The sequence below is a fragment of the Orbicella faveolata genome, unplaced genomic scaffold, assembly GCF_042242905.1.
Source record: "Orbicella faveolata isolate gen_17 unplaced genomic scaffold, um_ofav_v1 contig_47, whole genome shotgun sequence".
Taxonomy (NCBI): Eukaryota; Metazoa; Cnidaria; class Anthozoa; order Scleractinia; family Merulinidae; genus Orbicella; species Orbicella faveolata.
Window position 1 is genome coordinate 2605893 of NW_028301577.1, and position 23603 is coordinate 2629495.

Genomic DNA, 23603 nt, shown 5'->3' on the forward strand with positions numbered 1-23603 from the left:
AAAGGTTTGTCTCCGGGTGGGCACCTGAAGAAAAATATTGGGGTTGCGCCAGCATGGGACACTCCCTGGTGCTCAGTATGTAAGATGTAAAAAGGTATAAGTGTGAAAGAAAGAGTCAATACACTGGAAAAGCCGGGGAAGTTAAGACCCGGGGGTTTCAGCAATTTGCTCCCTTGAGTTTAATATGTCCTAACCACAGGTGCGCGTGGGAACACCCGCGTGGGGCGCGTGGACTGCATCACGCGGGCGACAGTCATCACGAAAACGAGGCCAGCGCCATATTGGAAAGTGTTGAACTCAAAAGAATTAATCATGCCAAAGCGAAAAGAAGCGAGTGAAGAGGACACTAGAGGTGGGTAGTAGTTGCTAACTTATGCCATTGCAAGCGTGAGGAAATATTTAATACAGCGTGTTTAATGATCAAGAGTTCACACGATATATGCGTTCGTAACTCAAAACGCGAAACGTTCCTCCGAAACAAGAATGAAACTCCGAGCGAGGTTGTAGAATGAGTTATCTTGCATTAAGGTTCCGCTTTCTTATCTTATCTGCTTTATCGCATACTTCTACTGTGGATATGTAGTGATCTGGGTCGATTTCAACCGAGTTGTGTTTCTTTAAACTTGCGTTCAGAAGGGAGAGGTCAGCTTTTGATCAGGATGTAAGCTTTGAATGTGCAAAATGTAAATAACTATGGCTTTTTTGTTAATAACAATAATATTTCTCAAAAAAATATATAAACCTCAATTAGGTAATGATTAGGATAAGGGGTAACCAGGTAAAATCATTTGAATAATTAAGCAAAATAAATTTTGATGAAATATATGAATAAAAGCAACCAGTAACCTAAAGGTTATGGTAAACTTAAAAGTGGAGCATTGTATTGTTTTGCGTACGTTAGATAACTGAGTATCAGGTTAACATGATAAGCATATATATTATCTTACTTAAATTATGAATATTCCCTCATGGAAAATAAAATGTCAAGTAAAATATTCTGATTGGAAAGGATGCCACATAGGGTGTTGATATATGCCCTTCATTTTTCTCTTCACAGAGTCTTCTTCTACATCCCCTAAAAAGAAACACAAGCACAAACATAAAAAGCACAAGAAAAAGAAGGATCATGGACCTGAGGGTTATGATGAGGAACGTAAAAAGGAAAAGAGCAAAGACAAGAGCAGATCAAGAGAGAAAGAAAAAGACAGGGACATGAACAAAGATGAAGGAAAAGCTGTGACCCTTAAGATAAAACTCAGGGGTGAAACTTTAGCAACAACACAGTGAGTTAACAAATAGCTGGAGTCATGTAATGTGACACTGTATCTGGGATTAAAATTACAGTAAAGGTGAATAGGATTGCTTAGTGCCATGGTAACATTGCTTGTGGAGCAAGTGAATTCTCCTAAATCATCCCTCACAGACCTATTGTAATAAGAAAATTGACACCCAGTTTCAGACTGGTGAGCTGGTAATGACAGTTGGACATCAGTTGCCATACATTTGTGAGCGAGTATGACATGCTCATTAGGAAAGCTTGGATGTGTGGTTGACAAAAGTTATGCTTGTCAAGAGGGCTCATTTCATTGCCAAATTATTTAATTCATATTTATACAGGCAATTCTTTTCTATTTCTCTCATAAAAGTAGCAGCAGTACCATTTTACATTTACTTGTGTGTTTTTAGAATGGCCAAAATAGTTCCAGTTAAATTACCAGAGCCTGTTATAACCAGTGGGGAGGAGGAAGAAGCTGAAGAGGACAGTTACCAGCCATCTTGGCAAGGTTAGTACTGAACAAAAACCAATATAATATCCAGATACTGGAGTACTACTCTGTCTATACAGGCAATAATATTATGTAAAGTTCTACATGTTGAAATGTTTCTACATAGGTTATTTATAAACCAAGGCACAGTGAGTCCAATACTGTTTATCTAGTGTGACACAGGCAGATTTATCCAAGAGCAAGCATTAATTTATGAAAGTTTTGATAATGCAATAATAAATATGGGTTATTGACCAAGTGTGAGGTCAAGATGGCTGGATATTGGCCAAGTTCTTTTTTTGCGTGTTTATGGACTGAGACGGAGTTGAGGTCCATAAACACGCAAAAAAAGAACAAGGCCAATATCCAGCCATCTTGGCCGAACAAGCTTGGTCAATAAAGGATTTATTATATGGCTTTCGGGGAAATTTTTCTTGCGGGACACAGTGGGTAGTCCTGAGTGGGCAAGATAGCTCCATCTTGCCCACTCGGGTAGCTAATCACAGCACAGGATTTGATTCATCTTGCCCGCTCACAGAGCTAGCCATATAATAATAGGTGTTATTGGTGACTATTCCTTTAGGAAGTGAAAAAGAAGAACCTGAAGTTGCAGAGAAACATCATGGAGATTCTGATGAGTATGTCACAGTTTCCAGTATCTTATTATTCTAATGGCAATCAGGTTACATGTTCCTTGATAGACTGCAAGATAAGTACAGTAAATTCCGAGCTACAGTCTCGTAAAAGTTAGAGCTGAATATTTTTGTATCGTTCTACAGACAAGAAGAGCAGAAGTGGTTAGACGCTTTAGAGAAAGGTGAACTGGATGACTTTGGGCGGGTCAAACAGGACAAGGATGTGAGCATGATGACTGCGAGACAGGTATGATCCCTACAAGATGTGAAATTCTCATTTGCGCTTTTTGTGCATTGCAATTCCCTGTGGCAGTTTGGTGATATCAGTAAGTGTTGCTAGAAAAAATTATTACCCATGTGCCAACTTTCACTCTACTTGGAAATTAAAGTGATGGCAGACGGTACGTACACTGTTAGTAGCAAAATAACTACAGCATTAGTTATGTTGAATCAACTCTCTTTCTCTTGGCTTGGAAGTAAGACTTCCTTTCATAAAGTGAGAAATTTATTTTGCCTACACTTTTTCAGAGAGCCATGCTTGGACATGAAATAGAGGGTGAAAATCAACTTTTGGAGCTTCCAACAGGTATTTGAAAGAATTGATTTGCTAAGAGAATTTCCCATTATAATAATTTATTATATACCAGTACTACATGGATTTTATTTCAGTATTTCACCATGTTTGATAATTTCAGAACCAAGGCGGAAAAATGAAGACACTGAAGAAGCTCAGAAGAGACGAAAGCAAAGAGCCAAGAAGAGAAAACAGCAAATGCAGAAAAAAATTGAGGAAAACAAGGTAAATGTTAAAATATAATTTAAGTCTTTACAAAAGATCTTTATAATTCACTCTTGTTTTCAATTTTGAACAGACTCAAACCGTGAAGAAACTGCTGGATAGAGAAGCTACAAGATCACGCAAAGAAGAGGAGAAGGTATAATATAGAGGAGTCTTTCATTGAACCCAAATTTGGATCATATTTTGCATTATCACTGAAAGTAACATGTGACATTTCTTACTGCAGGCCCGGAAAAGGAAGCAAGAAGTACCTCACATTAGGTACATCAGTAATTACACAGGATTCGCTTTGTCCTTTTCTAAAGGGTTGGAGTTTCCATTACAAGTGCAATCCACTCAAGGGTAAGTTATTAATTTGATATTTGGAATAAAATTAGATGGGTGGGATTGAATTTCAAGGTTTCTTCTGTTTGTCTTTGGTCACTTCTTATCACCCTTTGAAACCACTATATCAGAAAAGTCTTGAATTTGATAAATGTGACTGTAATCCTAAGCATACAACTGTAAAAGCTAAATGGTGCAGTCAATGCACCAGTGACCCATTTAGGGCTACTGTATGGACATAAGCAAGAAACTATCTCCACTGTAAAACCCAGCTGGATCATATTGACTTTGTGTGGTTTGTATTGTTTATTTATCATGATTTTTGTTCCAGTAAACAACTGATGCATGAAATGTTTGGTACTTTTTTAGATCTCCAAAGCCAAAGCCAACATGTTCAGCTCAAGGATGTAACAATTTGAAGAAATACTCATGTTCCAGTAATGACCTGCCAGTTTGCAGTATGGCATGTTACAAGAAGGTTCAACTCATTCCTGGGAGAACAGAAGCTGTTGTATAACAAGTCAAATCAACTAAATGCAGTATTATTTTCCCATGGATTTCAGACTCTAGATTATATTGTCAGATCTGAAAGACTGAACATTATGAAGAAAGTGAAACCACTGGTATTTTTAATCTCCATAATGTGTTAATTTGCATGGATATTTTGTCTGATACCTTTTTCAGGCCAAATCCCTTTTTCGTCTAATATGGTATTTTTTGCCATTGTATTTGTTTCATTTTGGTTACCCCTTCTTTTATATAATTATTATATTGCATACTAAAGGGAGCTTGAGGTAGACGAGGTGAAACGTTTGTCAGTTTTTGAAAAATTGGAATGTTGTTTTCAAGTAACTATTTAATGGAGACTTGAGGAGTTTCAAAGTTGCTCAGTTGTTAATACATGACAATAATATTTTATTACAAGCTTGAAGATTATAATTGAAGTTGACAACGTTTTATCAATACAAACAAGGCAGGTTTCAAGTTACAATTGATTTTCTGTCAGTTGTCAAGACAATTTTGCTATGGGCTGGGATGAGCAGTTCATTTATGAACTCCAATCTGATAATATTATCATTAACACTACTAACAGTTTTCTAATTGCCCATGTACTGATGTAACACAGCAATTTGCTTTTCTGGGATTAGTTTGTGACAAAACTGTACAATAATAATCTCAAACTTGACTACTACATGTGTGTTATATTAATATAACTATGTAATATCAGGGTCTACTGCAGATTGCCTATATAGAGAAATCGGATGAAAAGTCATTTCTCCCTAAAATAGCCGTCAGGGTAGTAGTCAATTGTATGCTTTGTGGCTATAAAATTCAAAGCTTGGTGAGCTATCTATGCCAACATTTTTTGTTTATGAGGTAGAGGGGGTGGGGGTGGGGGGTGGGCTCCATCATATGGAATGGAATATTTAAGACATAAAGAACAATACCAGCACATTACTTTTCATAAGTGTTGATTGCTATCTATCTTTCTCTTACAGCTCACATTTAATATTAATAAGATCAAATAAAAATTACCTAATTGAAGGTTGTTTTAAATCTAACAGGAACATTTCACAGGAACCAAACACCAAATCGGTCTTTCTAATATAGTACAGAAAAAATACACAATAATATTTAGTTTTGTTGTACAGTACATGTTGTACAGTACATGTAAGTTATTTTTTGTTCATTAAAAAAGACATTCAGTTATGTTGTGAAAGTGGTTCACTTGTTCACAAATGCTTAATAACATTTGTGCATAACAGGCTCAATATACTGTATTGTTTCTCATCAGAGATTAGCATCATACCATACACTGAAACAAAGAAAAAAGTTAAAAAGTTAACCCCTTGCAGTTCCAAAAAAAAACACTAGCTACTTCTTTGATTAATCTTAAACATGTCTTTATGTAGATGTACCAAAGCCATGCCTGAAACATCTACCTATCCAAGTTTATGTCTTGACAATGAACTGCTGATATCTGCACTACCCTAGAATTCCGAAAGTAAAAGTCACTGTTACTTTTTGATTTAGTAGGCAAAGTGGGCCATTACTTTTGGGTAGCTGTTACTTTTGGATGGTTAAAAAATGTTTGTACGACACATGTAATTCACAGTCACTTCAGACAAAGGGGACACATAACACATGAAATTAAAAGTTCCATTTGTGTATGTTTCTAACTACCCACATAAACAAAGCAGAATGTATAAACAAAAAAGGTTCTCAATGTTGGTTAGTGGTACCGTAGGGTGAACGTATAATGGTCGCATCATATTGCAGAACAACTAATTACACTGAGTGTATCATTTGACGTCACTAACAGACAAATACAGCCTATAAATCATAGTTTCAAGAAACATTCAGTTAAATTCGAAATAAAATCACAAATAACTCCTGAAAGAAGTTCAGTCCTGCAGTCAGGCTTTTTCATTCACATTGCGCTTTCAAGAGATCAGAGAGTTTCTCTTCTAGTGACTTCTTGAAAGAGCCACTACTTTCGGGTGGGCCGTTACTTTCAGGGAGACCGTCAATTTCAGGGTTCAATAGGAAGGTAAAAATTTAATGTTACATTCAGGGAGCAGTTATTTTCAGGAAGGGGTGCATTACTTTTGAAATTCTATGGTAATATCTATCAACATAAATCAATGTGATTTGTCCATCTTCCACTCAATATTACTGATGTGTCTGCAAAGCTGAGTTTGAGATGTGTCCGCCTGTGAGACCCAGTTTAAACTTCACGTAGTCAAAAATGTGTAAAAAAGAGCTTCTTAATGTCACTCCACCAATAGAAAAACTGATTAGAATAGGTGCATGATGGTAGAGTGTGATCAGTCCAAGTCTGGTACTCTCTCTGTCATGCCTAGCCTGTCAGAGAGAGAGCCAAACCGGACTACTCTCAGAAGTGTGCAACTCTCAGAAGCAGAATTTGTTTACCATTCAGTGAATGCTGTGTCATCAGGGTGTTTCAAAATGATTTCTTTAACCTCCTCGGGAGGGTAGAGTCCATATTCCTTAGCTCGCTCCCATCTCTGTAGCCTGGTAATTCCTAAAAAGTAAATATACCAAACCAGTAAATAGCCTGGTGGAGTCCAAGAGACTAAGAACTTCCTAATAGGGCCTCAAGTATTATTGAAACGAGACAAAAGTTGAAACAAATATTTCACTCTTTTTAATTCATTCTTTTTATGAGTAATAAACAACAAATATAACATACCAATACATGGTCCAAATTCGGAATCTAAGTCGAATTCTTTTAAGACCGAGAGCTCCTCTGTGAGGTCCGAAGTTTGATCCTTCAAAACTTCGGCATCTGTGCAACATTTTTGAAACAAAGTAGAAACTTTATAGACCTTTACACTTCGCACCAGATTAATTCACAGCGAATAAAAACAGCTTAAGGTTAACCTCACCGTTTTCGCTTAAGACTGAAGTTTTTTTTGGCTGTTCTTTTTGGTTAATCGGCCTGTCCTTCTTGACTTTCGGAAAGGCATCAGTTATAAGTTTGGACGCCATGTTTCAGTTAGGCAAAAACACAGCTGAAAAGAAAATGCGAAGTCCTGGAGCAACACTCCGATTGGTCAAGGGGACGCACAAACGCGCAACCAAGCGACAGGAAAATTAGGAATCGGTGATCCGTAACCTGAAATTTAGGATCTTGGAATATCTCTCTGTACACTTACTTTTGTGGCTAGCAGGTTACCCTTCACAAGTTTTAGACACAAATTATGAGCAATAAATGAAATTAGAATAATTTGGGTGAAAAATAAAACATTCAGCCAATCTTTTTCTGCTTCATTAAAATGCTCATAACCAGGGCTCCTGCCATAACCAACATATTAAGAAAATTATAGACTGTTCACAGCCCTCTATTATCTCATATTTTAATTCGATCACTGAGCAGGCAGATAGAATCGTGAGAGAACTGGATGCCAGTGTAAAATGAGAGAGACTTGAGGAAGGAGGGGGTGGCTTGCTTCCCTGCCCCTACCCCCTTGTGCTTCTCACTTGCTTAGCTTGCTTTTTCTTTTGCATGTGATGAATAATAGAGAGACTGTGAACAGTCTAATTTACTAGTAATAAAATCAAAGCAGTATACAAGTAGCTTCTTCATGCACAGTTCTATAAACTGTATCATGCTTTGGTTTAGGCTCTGATAACCAGGGCAGGTTCCTTGAGCAAGGCCAGCTCTCTCTCCCCCCTCCCTACAAACAAAAAAAGAAAACAATAACTGTAATTAGGGTTTTTCTGTAGAAAGCCTAAAAACTATCATTTGCCACAAGAAAAAAGAAGAAATCTGTGGCGAGACTCATGTTCCTTTGCTTGCAGGATTGTTACTGAGCATAATGTGGGATCTCATCGTTTGCTTTGTCCCCATTAATGGTCCCACTAGCCTGCACAGCAAGTATTCTGAGGGAGAGGGTGAACAAATAAAGTTTAGTTGTGTTAAAGTTGGGGCAAGAGTAAATAATAAACAAATACAGTTCTTTAATTGCTGCCGTGGTTATGTACCAGACATGTGAGTGCGAGGTCTATATCCTTTCATCGTCCTTCACTGTAAATGTGTCACCTGAGCACCCCGCTGACCACCATTGCTGGATTAGCAAGGTAAAGATAATTATATTAAGTAGAGATTAAAGAAGTGGGGTGAGAAAGCGAGCAAATGCAACCTAATAAGCACCCTAGGTATCTTCTCATTTCTATTAAAAGTGGAAAATATGCACTTTTGTTTCAACCAGTTATGCTATAATTGCTATAATAATGTGGCAGCAAGTTTTGCTATCTTTTCTACTGAGCTTTTTGAGACAAATACACGTTATAATATTTTGCTAATCTTATAGTAATTACCAGTATCAGAAGCTTAACACCTTGCAGAGGTGATATGCTTCTGCCAGTATATAGTAGATGGCGAATAAAAAGGAAACAAACACTGGCTTTGTTTGACTTAAATAGAAAGCTCCCATTGCATCTAATGATGTGGGCGGGCTTAATTCCACATTTTGTACATGTAAATAAATTAAAGTACTGAGTTTTATAAAGTACAGCTAAGTTATTACTCTGTTTTAAACACAATAAAGTTAATGATTTTTAAAAGTTCTGATAGCTTCACCAGGTAACAAATCCATACTTTTATGGAAATTCATGATTCTTTAGTTACCACTGACAATGAACATTTGAGATAGCTTAGCTTTACAAAGGGCTACTTGAAAAGTGTTTTCAATCTATCTCTGTCTTCTGCATCATGTTCTTTGGCAAGCCTTTCTAGTTCTACAAGCTCTTTCTTGACAATTTTTGTGAGTGATGGATCAAGAACTGCTACTCTATTGAAATCCTCTCTGGCTTCCTTAGGATTCCAACATTTCACATGAGCCTTGGCACGTCGATATAAAGCCTTGACATTGTCTTTATCTTTTTCAAGCACTGTCGTTGTATGCTCAATAACTTCATAGTAATCACCAAGAAAAAGCTTACACTGAGCATAGTTCAATAAGAAAGGAATTTTCATTCTGTCAAGGTTAAGCCAAGGTGTGTCACCAGGTTTTTCATGCAGACAAAGCTGTTCCAAGCAACCCAATGCCTCGGCATACTTTTCTGCAGCTTCTTTGTACCTTTTCTGTTGATATAGTCTATTTCCAGCTTCTTTTAAGCTTGGTACATTGGACAATTTCTCATCAGCATCCATCTGCCAAGTTTCCTTCTGGAACTCACCAGGTTTCTCATATTTTAAAAGTTCTATTTCAAAGATAAGATCTTGTTCATTGACAAGCAAGTCGTCTAAGTCTGGATAACCAGTTGATTTCATGGCAGACAAACTGCAAGAATGTTCATGATGATTATGTTCTTCTGTTAATTCTCCTTTTGCTTTCTTTGCAACTGTACGGAGACTCTTGGAAACTATTGCATAGCCTCCTACAAGCTAACAACACAAGTGTTAAGTTAAAACTGCGTATCACTATTAACAAAAACAAATTATAACAGTGGCCAGCTTTCACATGTTCACGATTTGGCCAACGCATCAGGCAAAATCCTCTTATTTATGTATATTTCCAGCACAAATTAAAGCGTTTCATTATAATGAATGACTTCTAAGAGCCATTTCATTCACGATCTTCAGAGGAGGGAGTATAAGTGGAATGGCACAGATATCTGCTTTAGGAGGGATAGGGGTTTCATTGAGGGTCAGACACAGGATAAATTGACTGGTTGTGAGGTGACTTTGCCAGCCTGGTTTGACCATGTATGGAAAAGTGTTTCTTAATATAAAGAAAATAAACACTGCACCACTTATTAACCAATATTGAGGTCTTTACTGGAAAATCTCAAACTGAGACCTTGCAGTATTGACTGAGCAATAGTGAGGTCAATACTGGAAGGCTGAGTTTTGAGATCTTCCCATAAAAACCGAAAGTTTGAGGTTAATAAGTTGTTTATTATATGGCTTTTTGCTTTGTTTTTGCAGGCCCATAATCGGCCTGTGGGCATTACAGGATAACAATGCCCTACAATTAGCCAATCAGAGTGCACGTTATATCGGCTAGAAACACAAGCCATATAATAAAAGCTAGTAAAACGTAGCTAACGTACAAAAAAAAATATATAAGCTTAATAAGCTTTTAGCTGATCTTACCGATTTATCACAAGTGAAACGAGCGATTTCTTTTTCTCTCATTGTTTTTATAAGTTCCTCCCAAACTTCCAGCTTGAATTTCTTCCCGATAAGGAGCTCAAAGGGCTGTCCAAGATCACGACTGCAGTCTATCGGCGTCTTGTCCTCATCGTTTTTGAACGTTTTGAAATGAAAAGTAGCCTAAAAATCCAAAGGATTTGTGAGTATATCTACTTTTAATTTATCTTATGTCTCGCGAGACCATTTAAATTTATCTACAGGAAGTCTTTATGAGTAGTTAATTTTACCTTAGATCCGTGTTCAAATAATGGTATTTCCCCTTCTCCAGCGTAAAGAACGTTTTTTGTGATCAAAGCTTGAGATTTTAGCTTGTTCGCTCTCGCCATTTTGACAGCGCACCTGTGTAGATAACCGAGAGAGACTGGGTATCAGTAACCATTCTCCGCGCAGGAAAAGGGCTAAATCAGGCGTTTATTACTTTTTTTTTTAGAAGAAGAAGCTCGCGGGGAAGGGTAAGAAAAGAACGCTTGATCGCAGGCTAGAAAAGAGCTTTCCCTACAGCTCTCAGTGAACTCTATTAAAGGCCGGTCGCTAATCAAAAGCTCACTTTAGTTGGGAAACTTGGGGCCATTAGAAATCACTTGAGCCACTGGTATAGAAGGTCGTAGAAACGTCTTAACCGGAATTGGAATTATCAACAAACTTTTAGGCGCTGTTTCATGCAGTCAATATGACTACAGTGTGACATTTCTGTCACCGAAGAGATAAATTTGAGATTTTATGAAAAAGAAAAAAAGAAGAGAAGCGATAGTTTTTTTCCGGTTCAGACAAAGCTATCCCTTTGAAATCTCCCCATGAAGCCGCTGACGTATTTAAAAGTAAATTGATCTGTCGTCTCTAATTATGTTTCAGTTCTTGATTACTGTATGATCCATTAGTAAGTAAAATGCGGAGCGCTGATTTACTGTTGTTAATACTGTTGTATTAAAGCACTATAAGTTTGAATTAATTATTTATTCCCCTATCAGCTGCAGTTTTCACTCACCGAGCTTAAATCCGATTCCAAATCGAAATCGGCTCACTCAATCAAGCCGAAATGAAAAAAAGCAAAACAAAACCAAAAAAACAATTTTTTTCTCCGTCAGTTGTGTACGTATGAAGTATATAGAGAAGTTACCGAGTAACTATATCCACGAGGAATAAAACACAAATAGCGGTGATAAACATATTAAACTTACGCATTTTAATAACTTGACGTTTCGTATGCTACGATGGCCGAAGAACAAAAGCCTTTATGAAATCCACGCTATATTTTTAACATGAGATATCTCCCTTGAGATAACCTGAAATGCAAAGGAATCGCTCGGAGCCGTTAATCTGAGTTCGGTGCTTGTATCGAGGTGTGTACATGGGGTCATTTTTTCATTATTAAACCTGGGGATCTCGACTTTGACTAACTAAGAAAATACGTGGATAAATAGAACTCTCCTTACTAACAGCTAGCTCAAGCCAAGTCGAGGGAAAGCAAATACCATACTTGACTAGACAAGACAGGTGAAAGCCTGCATACTAATTCAGTGTTCATACTCAGTAACAATAGACGTATAAACGTTTTTTCAATCTGACGCGCAAACCTTTTATTGATTTTTGTAACAAGAGGAGATTCTTTGATTTCAAAACCGAGAACCATTGATCAATGCACGCCGAAGTGAAAATTGAATCATGATTTGTGATATACAACCAAAAGCTTTTTTTTTTGTTCATTTTTCTATTAATCAGTGAAATTCACTCAATAGCTAGACTTGAAATGTTTTTAAAAAACTTCAACGTTGTATGCAAAATAAACTTGTTTGGTGCCACTGAAGATCCACTAAAAAACTTAAAATCTATTAAGACGAGTTTTTGTTTCCATTTAAAATTCTCAGCGGGAGAGATCCAATACTGCAAAGAAACAAACTAATGATATTTGTACGATATACTGTTATTGTGCGAGCCTTGTTTGGCGACTAGTAATAGTTTTATCTTGTGTTACTAATTCTCAAGGCACGTGCCACACTTAAGTAGCTCAAAGTAAGAGAGTACCCTTTTCAATATATCACACGGCAATATCCTTTTTACAGACTGTAAAGGCTATAACATGCAATCCTAATTAAACGCATTGAATACCAGACAAATAAAATAAGCTTGTGTTAGTTGAATCAATGATGTTTTCAGGCAGTTTCATCAAATCCGACGCGCTGATTTCCGCGTTAAACGTTTAAGATTCTCAAAACCATCTAGAAACTGAACCGAAAATTTGCATGTTAAGACGCTTTCCATAAACTTCTTTTGGTAACCCAATAACCGAAATCTCGTAATATCATTTTGCTTGATGGATAGTGTCTGCTTGAGAGCACATAATAGTTGCAGAGTCCATTTTATTTGCTGTTATCGTTAACCATGGCCACACGAGACTAAATAATTAATTTGATTTGATTTTCCACTCAGCAGCCTGCGACCCACGCATCTGCTTTATCCATAATTAGCTAGTTGGTTGCGCAAAATAACTGGTGGCAATTTGTAAGCACACCTACAACTGCGCGCGCGCCTTATAACACACAAACTAGCGCAGCCGACATTGGCCGAATGCCAGGGTATAAAGCTTTCACACAACCTGCTATCTGGCTGTTTTAAATTCATAATTTCAACGCCACGCTACTTTACGCTGAATTACGGAACTAGAACTTCAACTGCTCAAGTTAAAACGAACGTCAATTTATGAGTTTGTATAAATTCCAGTAGCTAGCGCAGGTCCGTTTTATTTCATGTCTTGAGAAGGTTGCTATAGTTCCACCTAGTATTTAGTCCTGGCTGCAAGCGGGGATACAGGCGTCGTGCGAAGGACCAGTATAAAAATTCAAGTAACAGGAACTAGCATGCCTAGCGTTACCCATCCGCTACAGGCTGCCTCCTTGTCAGGACATGATGCTTTTGTAGAAGGAGTTGAATTCAGCAGTAATGGAAAATACATAATGTCAAGTTCTTCAGGTGAGCTAATTCAATGCTACGCTAATCATTGTTTTTTTTTCCGCCGCTAAAAAAATAGAATCTTTACAAAGGTTTATCTCATTTAATCGAAAAATTGTGTTCGTTAAAAAAACGTTGCTTTGAAGAGTAGTACTGTATGAATCGAGCTTATGCAGCGTTTTGCGCGCGTGAAAAAGCGCGAAAAAAAAAAAAGCGTGAAGTGAAAACGAGGCTCCCATACATGTGCTGTAATCGTTAGGAAACATGGCGGGCGTCGAGGTCGCCACTCTTGGGACAATCATAGCAACCTCTTTAATTGCCGCTGCTGTGTTAGTAGTTATTCTGTTTATCGGCTTCAAGAGTAAACAGAGAAAGGATGACAGTTCTGAGACTGTTAAAAGTGAATTGGAAGAAAAACAGGCGTTCAGCGGAGAGAGAAAAGACAAAGCAAAGACTACGAAAGGCAAACGAGGGAACGCGCCAGTGAAGAATCATCGAAGACAGTTTGCTATTCTGAAAGGCCACACAGGAGATGTTTTCGATTTGGAGTTTAGTTTGAATGGAAAATACATGGCCTCAACTTCGCAAGGTTGTCACAAAGAAATATAAATTCAATAAGTTTTCTTTTATAATGTAGCCGCTTGCATGCTTAGAGATGTGTCCACGTACACAGAGGATATATCACGTGAAGGAGGGCATTAAGCTTGTTATTTTTTATTTAGACGTTTATCTAAAACGTATTTTTACGTAAACAATTTATTATTTATACAATTCGTTAGCGCAAATTTGTGAAATTTTATTGCATTTGAGTCGTAGATTTTCAAGTCTGTTTTGGTAAAGGATTAATACTTGTCACAACTCCTTGAATCTTTCCCCGGTGGAATCCCCCTCACATACAAACTCAACAATCCAGAAAATTGAGTTAGTCAATTTGTAGCTTATCTTATTAAGCATTGTTTTGTTGATAAGTGTGAGGCTGGAAGTATCAAGTGGCATATTCATTTTAAATATACACAGGATGAAGTACACAAACATGTTCTGAAGTTTGGGTTCATAATGTAAATTAATTTTTTTATAGTCTCATTGTGTAACATAGGTTTTTTGGTTTATTTTCAATACCATTGTTACTCAGGTCTAGTTTCTCAAAAAGTTTTTTTCAAGGGAAAGGCCAGAGAAATGTTCTTTTCCATGATATTTTTCAAAGTTGTCCCAAAATAAGTTTCTCTTCAATTTGTTGATTTCAAAATACATCTTAATTGGCAAGGGAGATAAATGCAAGCTTAATTAAGTTAAATAATTAACTATTATTTTAAAACATACATCTTCAAAATTCATTTCACAGATTTATTTAAAGAAAGCAACCTGGCTTAACAAGTTTTAAAATTCTTTGGTTCTCGAATTGGAAACCTGAAGATGAACTTTCATGGCTGGCATACCATTTGTGGGACTTCCTTTGTCTCATATGTCATTTTGATTGATTTGATCAGCTCATGGGTATAATTGGCAACCACACATTACAAAATAATGTTTATTACTTTATGGATACTTTATGAAGCTGATCACCATCTGCGTGGCAAAACAAAAATATTTTCTTGAATTGCTATGTTGGCCAAATACTTTGCATTCAGATCAGGACTTAACTACACTGTGTTTGAAAAAAATATTTCCTCATAATTTTGTACACTTAAAATCAGCATATGATCACTTCAAAAAATCTCTGTGTATTTTTTTTTTTTTTAAAATAGAGTCCTAAATTGTGACGTCACAAAAGAACAAATTTGAGAAATTATGGGATTTGGCGCCATTTTCGAATAGAGGGTCCTTATTAAAGGGTCCTTGCCAAAAGTTACCTCTTAATTGTAATTCCCAGCCGAAATATAAAGGATGAAAATTTGCTACTGCCCCATATAAATCTCTCTAATTTTGAGTCAGTTGAAGGGTTTGTATGGGATGCTATCAAACTTTGATCCCTTATATCTCTATCGGGAATTGCAATTCAGAGCTAATTTTTGGGATGAGGACATCTTTTTGGATCCTCTATAAGAATATGACATCATATCCCATAATTTCAAAAATTTTGTTTTTGTGACATCATCACTTTAGGACTCTATAATTAATTTATCATTCATGAGTAGCATACACTAATTACATTTTTCCAGATCACTCCCAAAATATGTTAGAAGAGAAAAGAAGGCCTTCTACTGACTACAGAAACTAAAAGAATCTTGTATTTTGCCCTTCAATCAGCCTTACCCAGCTTGTAACTTTCACATTTACATCCTACTTGGACCACAAAATTAATGTAGTGAATGAAAAAAGAATAATACTTGAACTTAAATTATTTATTTATGTGTATTTCAGACAGGACAGTAAGACTATGGAGTGTAAAAGATTTCAAAGAGAAGGAACATAAGTAAGTTATGTTGTGGATTTATTTACTGTAGTCTGTGAGCAGTCAGTCTTTTCTGCAGGTCCCCTGAATGAATGGAAATTGCAGTTTATTGTTTTTCCTTCCTGTGTCTACTCATTTCAGACCTCACTGTTCCCCCATTCACCACTTGACGAGTCACTTTGGATACACAACATTATGAAAAGAAAGTGGCTGCCTTATTTTAGAAGTATTGTTCAAACTTGAAAAATAATCAAATGTAAAGAGTCTGTTGTCTTTGTTCATTATCTTTTATCTTAAATTGTTGCAGTGGGCATGCACTACAAATACCCACCACTGGAGTGAAATTAGTGCAATATGTCTCAAATGTAAATCACCATCAGATGTGAAAATGTTTGAATCAGTGAAATCTAGAAAAAATACAATCATCAAAAATTAATAGCATGATACATTGATGTTTAGTTTTTATTCAAATAGGGGTGGCAAATGGTCCTCCAAAAACCAAGGGTCTCGCAAAATTTTCACTGAATTTCACGGGTCTTGCAGTCGCATTTTTTAGCAGTTATGTGTGTCTCGCAGTCTTGATTTTTCTCCCAGAGCTCTCTTGCGGTCTCGATTTTTGTCAAGGCTAAGAAAGTCGCGAAGTACCGATTTGTTTATTTTTTTTTTTTAGTAAAGTTAAATGGCATCACAACATCTTAGAACCTGAATGTCTTGAGTTCGCATTTAAAACACTTTAAAGTCTCGGTCTCGCAATTGAAGAAATCAAAATGTCTTGGGCTCGCAAAGAAAAACGCTAATCTCGTCGTCTTGCAAAGTCTGGCATTTACCATTCGCCACCCCTTCAAATGCCAGTGGCACAAGGTGATGTCCTCTGGAAGGCTAGTCTGATGTATTACCTTTGCTGAAAAACAGGGAACAAAAACTTTAAGCCACAGGCATGAAAATGCGCTCATAAGAGCTGAACAATATTTTAAAATAACAGTCCTTCCTTTCCTTTAAAGAGTGGCCAGATGTTGACCTCATGTTTACAGAGGGCAAAGGTTCTCAGACTCAGTGGGTTGATTATTGTACCCTTGGACTAGTTGTACTCCTTTGTGGTTCTCTTGCACAAAACATTTTACACATTGGCATCTTAAGCCAAGGAAATAAAATAATGTAGAATAGCAAATTCTCAGAACATTTAGACAGTGATAAAATGCTGATACAGGAGAACTCCAAGACAGATCCATTAGACAAAAAAAGAAAAAGATATCAAGAGTTCTTTGAAAAAAATGGTTAGAGTGACATCAGTGACTGATTTTATCGTTTGATTTTCTTATATTTTACCGTTAGATATGTAAGAGCAAATGTCGATTTTGATCATGGAACAAAGGTCAACTTCAGCCCTGATACAAGGTAAGAACACTTGTCAGTATTTTGACAGATCTGTTATCATATACAGCCACAACTGCAGCTTTAAGTCAGGTGTCAGGAGATAAAATTCCCATGAAGCTTATAAACTGTTTTAAACATCAATCCTGGAAGCCTGTAAAAAAAAGCCCTTCACTTACTGGTGTATAATGTAGGCTCATCAGGGTGAGCTTGGGTTTTTTTCCAAGGATGTGCCCTTTACTGCAGGGAATTTGGATGATATTTTACATCCAAAGCATTTCGAGACCAGATCAGTGAGATGTCTGCATTTTGAGTTAAGCTAATAGGCTGGAAAGCTAAGTTGCTGTTATATTATTATCATAATGTTAACCATGCATGGCTGCCGTATTGGATACATGTTGTCCTTGAGAAATTAGAAAATCATTAATTTTAGATTTAAAAACATAATACTGTTTATCATCTATTGAATGTCATCTAGCATTAATTTCATGTACAATATTGCTTTTTGACACTTTCTAAAGCTAATAATCTCACCATTTTGTCATTGTCCTATTAATTTTTAATTTCCTAGTTTCTTTTTTCCTCTCTTCTCCATTGAAGTCATTTTATATCCTCAGCACAAAATTTACTAATTAATATATCACATTTTTTTTTCATTATTGTGGCAATGTCATCCATTTCATTGTATCATCCAATGTCGCATCTGGCATTTCTGATTAAGAACTTTAAATTTAACTTTTGTCCCTGAATAATGATTTTTTAATTAATTTTAATCACTTTTATATGTCATTTCCATTAAACAATGGTTAAACTTGAGCTGTTTTAACTTCTTAAATCGTTCTTTCTTGTCCTCCTGTTTTGCCGACAGTGAAGATACTAAGCAACAACAACCAGTTCGCTTCAGGTTTGTTGAAATGCAACTAAACCTAAAAGTGCATGGAGATCTAATATGTAACAATGTACTTTAAACAAGAAAAAAATGATAAATCTGAATGTTAATATAATTATTATTAAAAAATTAGTATATCTGATTAAATTTGATTTTGTCTAAGTTTCTAAGAAGGCCCTTTGCTACATAATACTTTGTAAACCTAATTTCTAAGTAACTCTTTCTTTGCTAACCCAAGATTGATGTGTTAATTCTCTTTACTAAGTGATGTACATTCTTTTTATGTTGTCCTGATTTTAAAAGGCATTTAAATAAAATAATAACCTTAATCATAAAAATCAGCAAAGATACAAAAAACGTTTATATTTTATCCCCAAAATAATTTAAATTAGAGTGGAAACATTGCCACTTGTAAAGCTGGCTCTTTGAGATTAGCAAAAACTAGGTATAAAAAATTGTTCAAATTAAAAACAAGAAAAATAGTCTCATTTTGGCATCAGGACTTCAACTCTAAATTATCCTGACAAAAAAGCTCCTAATCCTATCTGAAACAGCTGGACACAGACTTAAAGATACCATGCCGTTGCCTATCATTAGAAGTTCTGTACTCTTTTTAGCACTCAACTTGTTAGAAGGGCAAATGAGGTTCCTCCTCGTTTTTCTATTCGAGTAAATCCCCTGTCATCTCCATCCATGTAGCATTGATTTTAATGCTGATTGTAGAACGTAATTTACTGTGTTTCAGGGCATTTATTACAGCTTTGGCTAATGGCAACACAATCCGAGTATTTAAAGTGAACAAGAAAAAGGATGGATCTGGCGCTTCCATTACTGGTGAATTTGATTTTCCTGTCAAACATTCGGCAGAGATCATCAACATTGCTGTGGCATCCAGTGGCAAGTTCATCATGTCATGTTCCAGTGATACAACGATAATCTTGTGGAATTTAAAGGGTATGCTTTAGCTGCTAACTGTTGGGAAGAGGGGTCTAAAATGAAAGTAAAGATCTTTGGTAACCTCTATCCATTTTAAACTCAAACTGGACACAACCTTCAAGAGCTGCTGTTGTTGCCTCTAACAAATTTGGCCAGTTCAACCCTCCACACAGACACCTCCATGAAGGCTTTTAGCCAGGATTTGAAGAGTGGGTGTCCAAAATGTGCTATATAAGGGCCTGCTCAAATGAACAATTTATAAGGCAACATATCAAAAATAAAACAATTTTCTCTAATAAGCGGCCGTCCACAGGATGCCTGGATGCCCATCTGGCTAAAAGCCTGCCTCCATGATGTAGACACATTGATAATATTCTAAACAGTTCAGTAACACTCCCAGAGAAACCAGAACTCATATTTTAAACTCTAACAGGCAAATCAATCCACAATAAATTAAAACACTCAGCTCTCTCACTTTGGAGTCTGTATTGATGAGGCTATGACTGGACACTGTTTATCTGTTGTAGGTGAAGTACTGTCGATAATTGACACTCGTCAGATGAACAACAGCTTTGCAAGTATATCTCCTTGTGGGAAATTTGTTGCATCTGCAGGTAGGAACATTGAAATCTTAACAACCTTAAATTCTCCAGAGCATTCAATTTCTGGTTATGTATCACCAAATTCTCAGAACTGTCACTGGATTAGCAATTTACTGATTAACCAGCAGCTGACAAATTTTATTTCATGCACTGTGTCAAATGTTGCACTGACAAATAGTCTAGGGCTACTCACAAGTGATCAAGCAAATGAAGTTTATAAAATAAATGTACTTTTTTAGGGTAGTGAAACCTGTTTGCTAATGTGTCTTGTTCTTGAGAGTGTAATATATTTCAGTTCTTAAACCCTGCTGGCACATCTCAGTCTTAGGTTAAGCTGGTAATCTTTCAGGTTACTTAATGGTTAGACTGATTTAGTGGTGGGAACATTTGATCAGCATTTGACACACCTGTCATTTACACCTCAATTGAAAACTGGCCATTTGTCAGCTCTAACTACTGTACCTTTACATGTACAGTTCATATCATTAGGTACCAATATTTCTCTTAGGGTTCACCCCTGATGTTAAACTTTGGGCCGTGGAGTTCACCAAGTCTGATGAATTCAAGCAGGTAACATATTACATATTACATGTCTGTTTACAAGCCTTTTAATTACATTAATAACATTTCCTTACAGTATATCTATTATGAAGTGCATAATTTATTTTACTTGTTGCAGGTTTCAAGAGCAATGGAGTTGAAAGGCCACACTGCTGGTGTTTATCATTTTAGTTTTTCAGCAGACTCCACAAGGTACTAGATAATGATGTACTACTGTTCAGTCATGACTAAGTAAGTTACTATTTCCTTTCATGATAAATGGCGTCACTCTAAATGTCAGCTTCCCAAATATAGCCTACATAGCTGGCAGTTTTGGTGCTATTTTGATGGGGTTTTGTGGTGCCAAACAAGCGGAAAGCTGCAAAAAAAAAAAAAAAAAATGGCGAGAAGAGAATGAGGGAGAAACACTCTCTCTCTCTCTCTCTCTCTCTCTTCTCACCATTCTTCTCGCAGCTTTTCCTTCACTGTTTATCTGCACCATGAGAGCCTATAGAAAAAGCCCACATAAACCACCAGCCACACAGGTTACCCAAATACAATTTTACTCAACATGGTTGTTTTAAAATTTGCATTATCAACCTTCAGTAAATAATGTGTTATGCATTTTACTGGTGCCTTCTTTTAGATAACTGCAATTTCTTACAAGCAGTTTAAGAGCATTGATGAAGGACTTTGGGGGAGTCTGTGGGCAGTTCTTTAAGGTTTACACTGGTGTATAAGTTTGTGGTTGAAAAAGATGTGAAAATCATCCTGCATCTTTACTTCCTTCGTTGTTTTTATTAGGATGGCAACTGTATCAAAAGATGGAACGTGGAAAATTTGGGACATTGATGGTGAGTTTTCTTTACTACAATGAGACTTGAGCTGTATGTAGCTAATGAGAGGGTTGTATTTGGGGGAGAGTTAAAACATCACACTAAAAGTCCCTTCCTCTCTTTTCCCTTCTTGTCCCTTTACTGCACTTCTCGCTTTTTTCAGGCCCCTTCCTCAACTGGGGGACTCACTTGTGGGAACTGTTTGTTTTGGTTTTAAAGTAATTGTGGCTTAAAATGTAGTTTCAAACCAGTTTTCTATTTCTGTCTTATTCAGTGGAGTACACCAAGAAGCAAGACCCTCATCTACTTATAACAGGGATCTATGATGCTTCGTTTGGCGTTTACAACAACATGTTCATCAGCATGTCCCCGGATGCTTACGTCACGGCTGTAGCTATGGGACGATCCGTAGGAATTTTCAATACAGAAAATGGGAACTTAGAAGAACTACTAGAGGAAGTACATGGAGGTAATATAAATGAAATAGTTCTGGTACCAGGCTTCCCTCTTGTCCGGTATCTCACACTGCTTGTCTTGTCAGCCACATAATTGACTTGTTTTGGTTAAGACGAATTCCGCTCAAAGTTCGAGCAATAAGTGCAAAAATTGTTTACCAAAAATCTGCTCATAGTACGGTAACGTTTTGAATGCTGTTCTAAACTTCTCACGTTAATTCATTTCTGTAAGTGACCCCGCGATTAGATTCTCAAGCATTCTCGGGAAAATCAGTTTCAAACCTTGTAAGACGGCTTAAAGCGAGCGTTACTGTATTTTGAACTGATGTGAAATGTCTGTTTTTATAAAAATATGGATGACTTCAAATTCAATTTTCTCTCGCGGGGTCAGCTTGAGAGCTTAAGTCTCGATAAGTTCTTCTTAACTGTATTCAAAATATTGCCATGCTCTGAGGTTTTTTTGGTAACTTGATTTTTGCCATTATTGCTCGAATGTTCCGCGGAAATCATCTTAACTCCTCAGTTTGCTAACTAAACTCCTAATCCTTTCCTTTCTTAACATTTTTTCGGTTATTTCTTTTGAGCGACTCTATTAGCCCTCTATATTACAGAGATTACTGTCTGAACTTTGATTATCAAAGACAAACACCTTCTGAGCTCATGCAAGTTTTTGTCTCCAGAAATCAGTTTTTAAAATTTACATTTTCCTTGATGTGATTAGAATAACTTCACTTAGGGTGACTAGTAAAGTAACATATCAGTACTGCTCGTGACACTGCCAACACACATTTTTTTGTTGTTGTTGTTGTTGTTTCTTTCAGATGATATCACAGCGATCGCGTGGCACCCAAGCTCTCGTTACCTGGCCACCGCAGGAGGCGCGGACCGTCAAATCCGCGTGTGGCATAATGCGGCTGGGATCAAGGTTCAGATTGAAGATCTAGAGGGGCGAATAAACCGTGCCAGAAACGAAAACGTTAAGGTAAAATTGCAGCATATTTGGATTACTGAGCATTTTACAAGCGAGGTTTGCTGGGGTAGAGAAACGGCATGTTAAATTCACACCGGAGTAGAAGATTTCAGACGACTTTTTAGGAAAATTTTGCGGATTCTATGCGTAAATAGATATAAACAGTGGTTTTCCAGTGAATGAAATATAATACAGTACAGGGAGTATATAGCGTGTTCTTTATACAAACAAACTAGTTATTTAAATTTTTATCTTTTCCTAACACAGGAGAGATTGGAACAACAGGTTCTTGAAGCAAGGTAGAGTGGTTTTTTTTCATGTTCTATAGTTCTATATTCGCTACGTTTTCTTGTTCAATGTCAAATTAAATTGCAATAAACATTAATGTGGGCATATTTTCTCACTTTCTTTTTCATTTACTGCTGTCCTTTCAGCTGTTTGTCTGTTCGTTTCATTCAACATTCGCTGTCTCTCTGCTAATTCGTTCTTCTTTTTAATTTTTAGAGCGTCATTAGACAAGTTGAACCTCATTGGCTAAAGAAGAATTCGATTTATTGTCCAGCAAACAACATTTAAATTCTCAAACAAAAAATATCAACAAAAGGGACAAGACGCAAGAAATATTTAAAATTATCAACATCGAAGACAGAAAAACGTTTTTAACGCGGGACAGTAGACCACGACGAAGCTTGTGTTTATGTCGACCAACAACAGAACATAGTGAAGAAAAAAAGACCTTCAACACAGCATGCAAATATACAGAGTACAGTTAACAACGAAGAAATGAACGGAATTAAGAATCAAATGTACAAATTGATACGAAACGAACTGATGGAGGAAACTTTTATTTTACCTTTCATGAAACTCGAGTCCTCCCTTCGCGTATCAATAAATGCAACTTAACTTGAAAAACAATATGGGTGATCTTGAAATGGCCCAGCGTTTTATTTGCTAAAGCTTTTACGTTATGATTTCTATTTTAAGAGCTTTTTAAGAACAATAAAGTTATTGTCATCAGTTACTGTTGTTTAAACAAGTACTTTATAGTGATCAACATCTTTCCAAAGCCAAATAATCAGAAAAAGGCTTAGGTCCCCGAATGAACCAATCAGATCTCGCAATAGAAGTGCAACCCGTGCTAACCCAATCCACCGTATATACGGCAGAAGATGGCGGCTGCACATTTTACCATAAGACTTCCTTAACCTAACACATTAGCACGTAGAAAGCCATATTTTGCATACATATTTTTCCTGTGCTACGAAAACTGTGAAGACTAGATATGAAGTTTAAAGAACCTTTCTGTTTGTTTTTATAAGCGTCAGAGTCTCGTTCGCTTAGAATCATGGGGAATCTGTTTTATTTGTTCCGGCTCACTTCTTTCACCCAACTTTGTGCTATTATTTTTTGAGGATTTATTTCCGTGAGACCTTGAACTGAGAGGTCAAAATAAGCTG

General features: G+C 36.6%; 4 protein-coding genes across 6 annotated transcripts; 2 read left to right on the forward strand and 2 right to left on the reverse strand.

Annotated features, from left to right (window-relative positions):
- Window positions 1–224: 224 nt before the first annotated feature.
- LOC110059959 (INO80 complex subunit B-like) lies at window positions 225–5234 on the forward strand. Its single transcript, XM_020766674.2, has 10 exons — window positions 225–352; window positions 1058–1283; window positions 1687–1784; window positions 2350–2404; window positions 2546–2648; window positions 2930–2987; window positions 3097–3200; window positions 3274–3336; window positions 3427–3542; window positions 3894–5234. The coding sequence occupies exons 1-10, from the start codon at window positions 313–315 to the stop codon at window positions 4039–4041; spliced, it is 1011 nt and encodes a 336-aa protein (XP_020622333.1). The 5' UTR covers window positions 225–312; the 3' UTR covers window positions 4042–5234.
- On the reverse strand, window positions 4416–7082 carry LOC110059961 (DNA polymerase delta subunit 4-like). Its single transcript, XM_020766676.2, has 4 exons — window positions 6935–7082; window positions 6739–6834; window positions 6459–6570; window positions 4416–5340 (listed from the first exon to the last, which is right to left on the reverse strand). Exons 1-4 carry the CDS (start codon window positions 7035–7037, stop codon window positions 5316–5318), a joined length of 336 nt encoding a protein of 111 aa, XP_020622335.1. The 5' UTR covers window positions 7038–7082; the 3' UTR covers window positions 4416–5315.
- On the reverse strand, window positions 6969–10591 carry LOC110059960 (AH receptor-interacting protein-like). Its single transcript, XM_020766675.2, has 3 exons — window positions 10437–10591; window positions 10150–10329; window positions 6969–9438 (listed from the first exon to the last, which is right to left on the reverse strand). Exons 1-3 carry the CDS (start codon window positions 10533–10535, stop codon window positions 8722–8724), a joined length of 996 nt encoding a protein of 331 aa, XP_020622334.1. The 5' UTR covers window positions 10536–10591; the 3' UTR covers window positions 6969–8721.
- A 2178-nt stretch (window positions 10592–12769) lies between these two features.
- Window positions 12770–23167, forward strand: LOC110060056 (transducin beta-like protein 2). Of its 3 annotated transcripts, none has more exons than XM_020766807.2 (13): window positions 12770–13176; window positions 15517–15568; window positions 16880–16942; window positions 17787–17822; window positions 18553–18761; window positions 19271–19357; window positions 19854–19915; window positions 20025–20098; window positions 20690–20739; window positions 20996–21190; window positions 21998–22158; window positions 22414–22445; window positions 22651–23167. In XM_020766807.2, the coding sequence occupies exons 1-13, from the start codon at window positions 13065–13067 to the stop codon at window positions 22682–22684; spliced, it is 1167 nt and encodes a 388-aa protein (XP_020622466.2). In that variant the 5' UTR covers window positions 12770–13064; the 3' UTR covers window positions 22685–23167. The 3 variants fall into 3 exon arrangements, with proteins under 3 accessions (XP_020622466.2, XP_020622464.2, XP_020622465.2); XM_020766805.2 differs by lacking the exon at window positions 12770–13176 and adding an exon at window positions 13369–13744; XM_020766806.2 differs by lacking the exons at window positions 12770–13176; window positions 17787–17822 and adding an exon at window positions 13370–13744.
- Window positions 23168–23603: the final 436 nt, after the last annotated feature.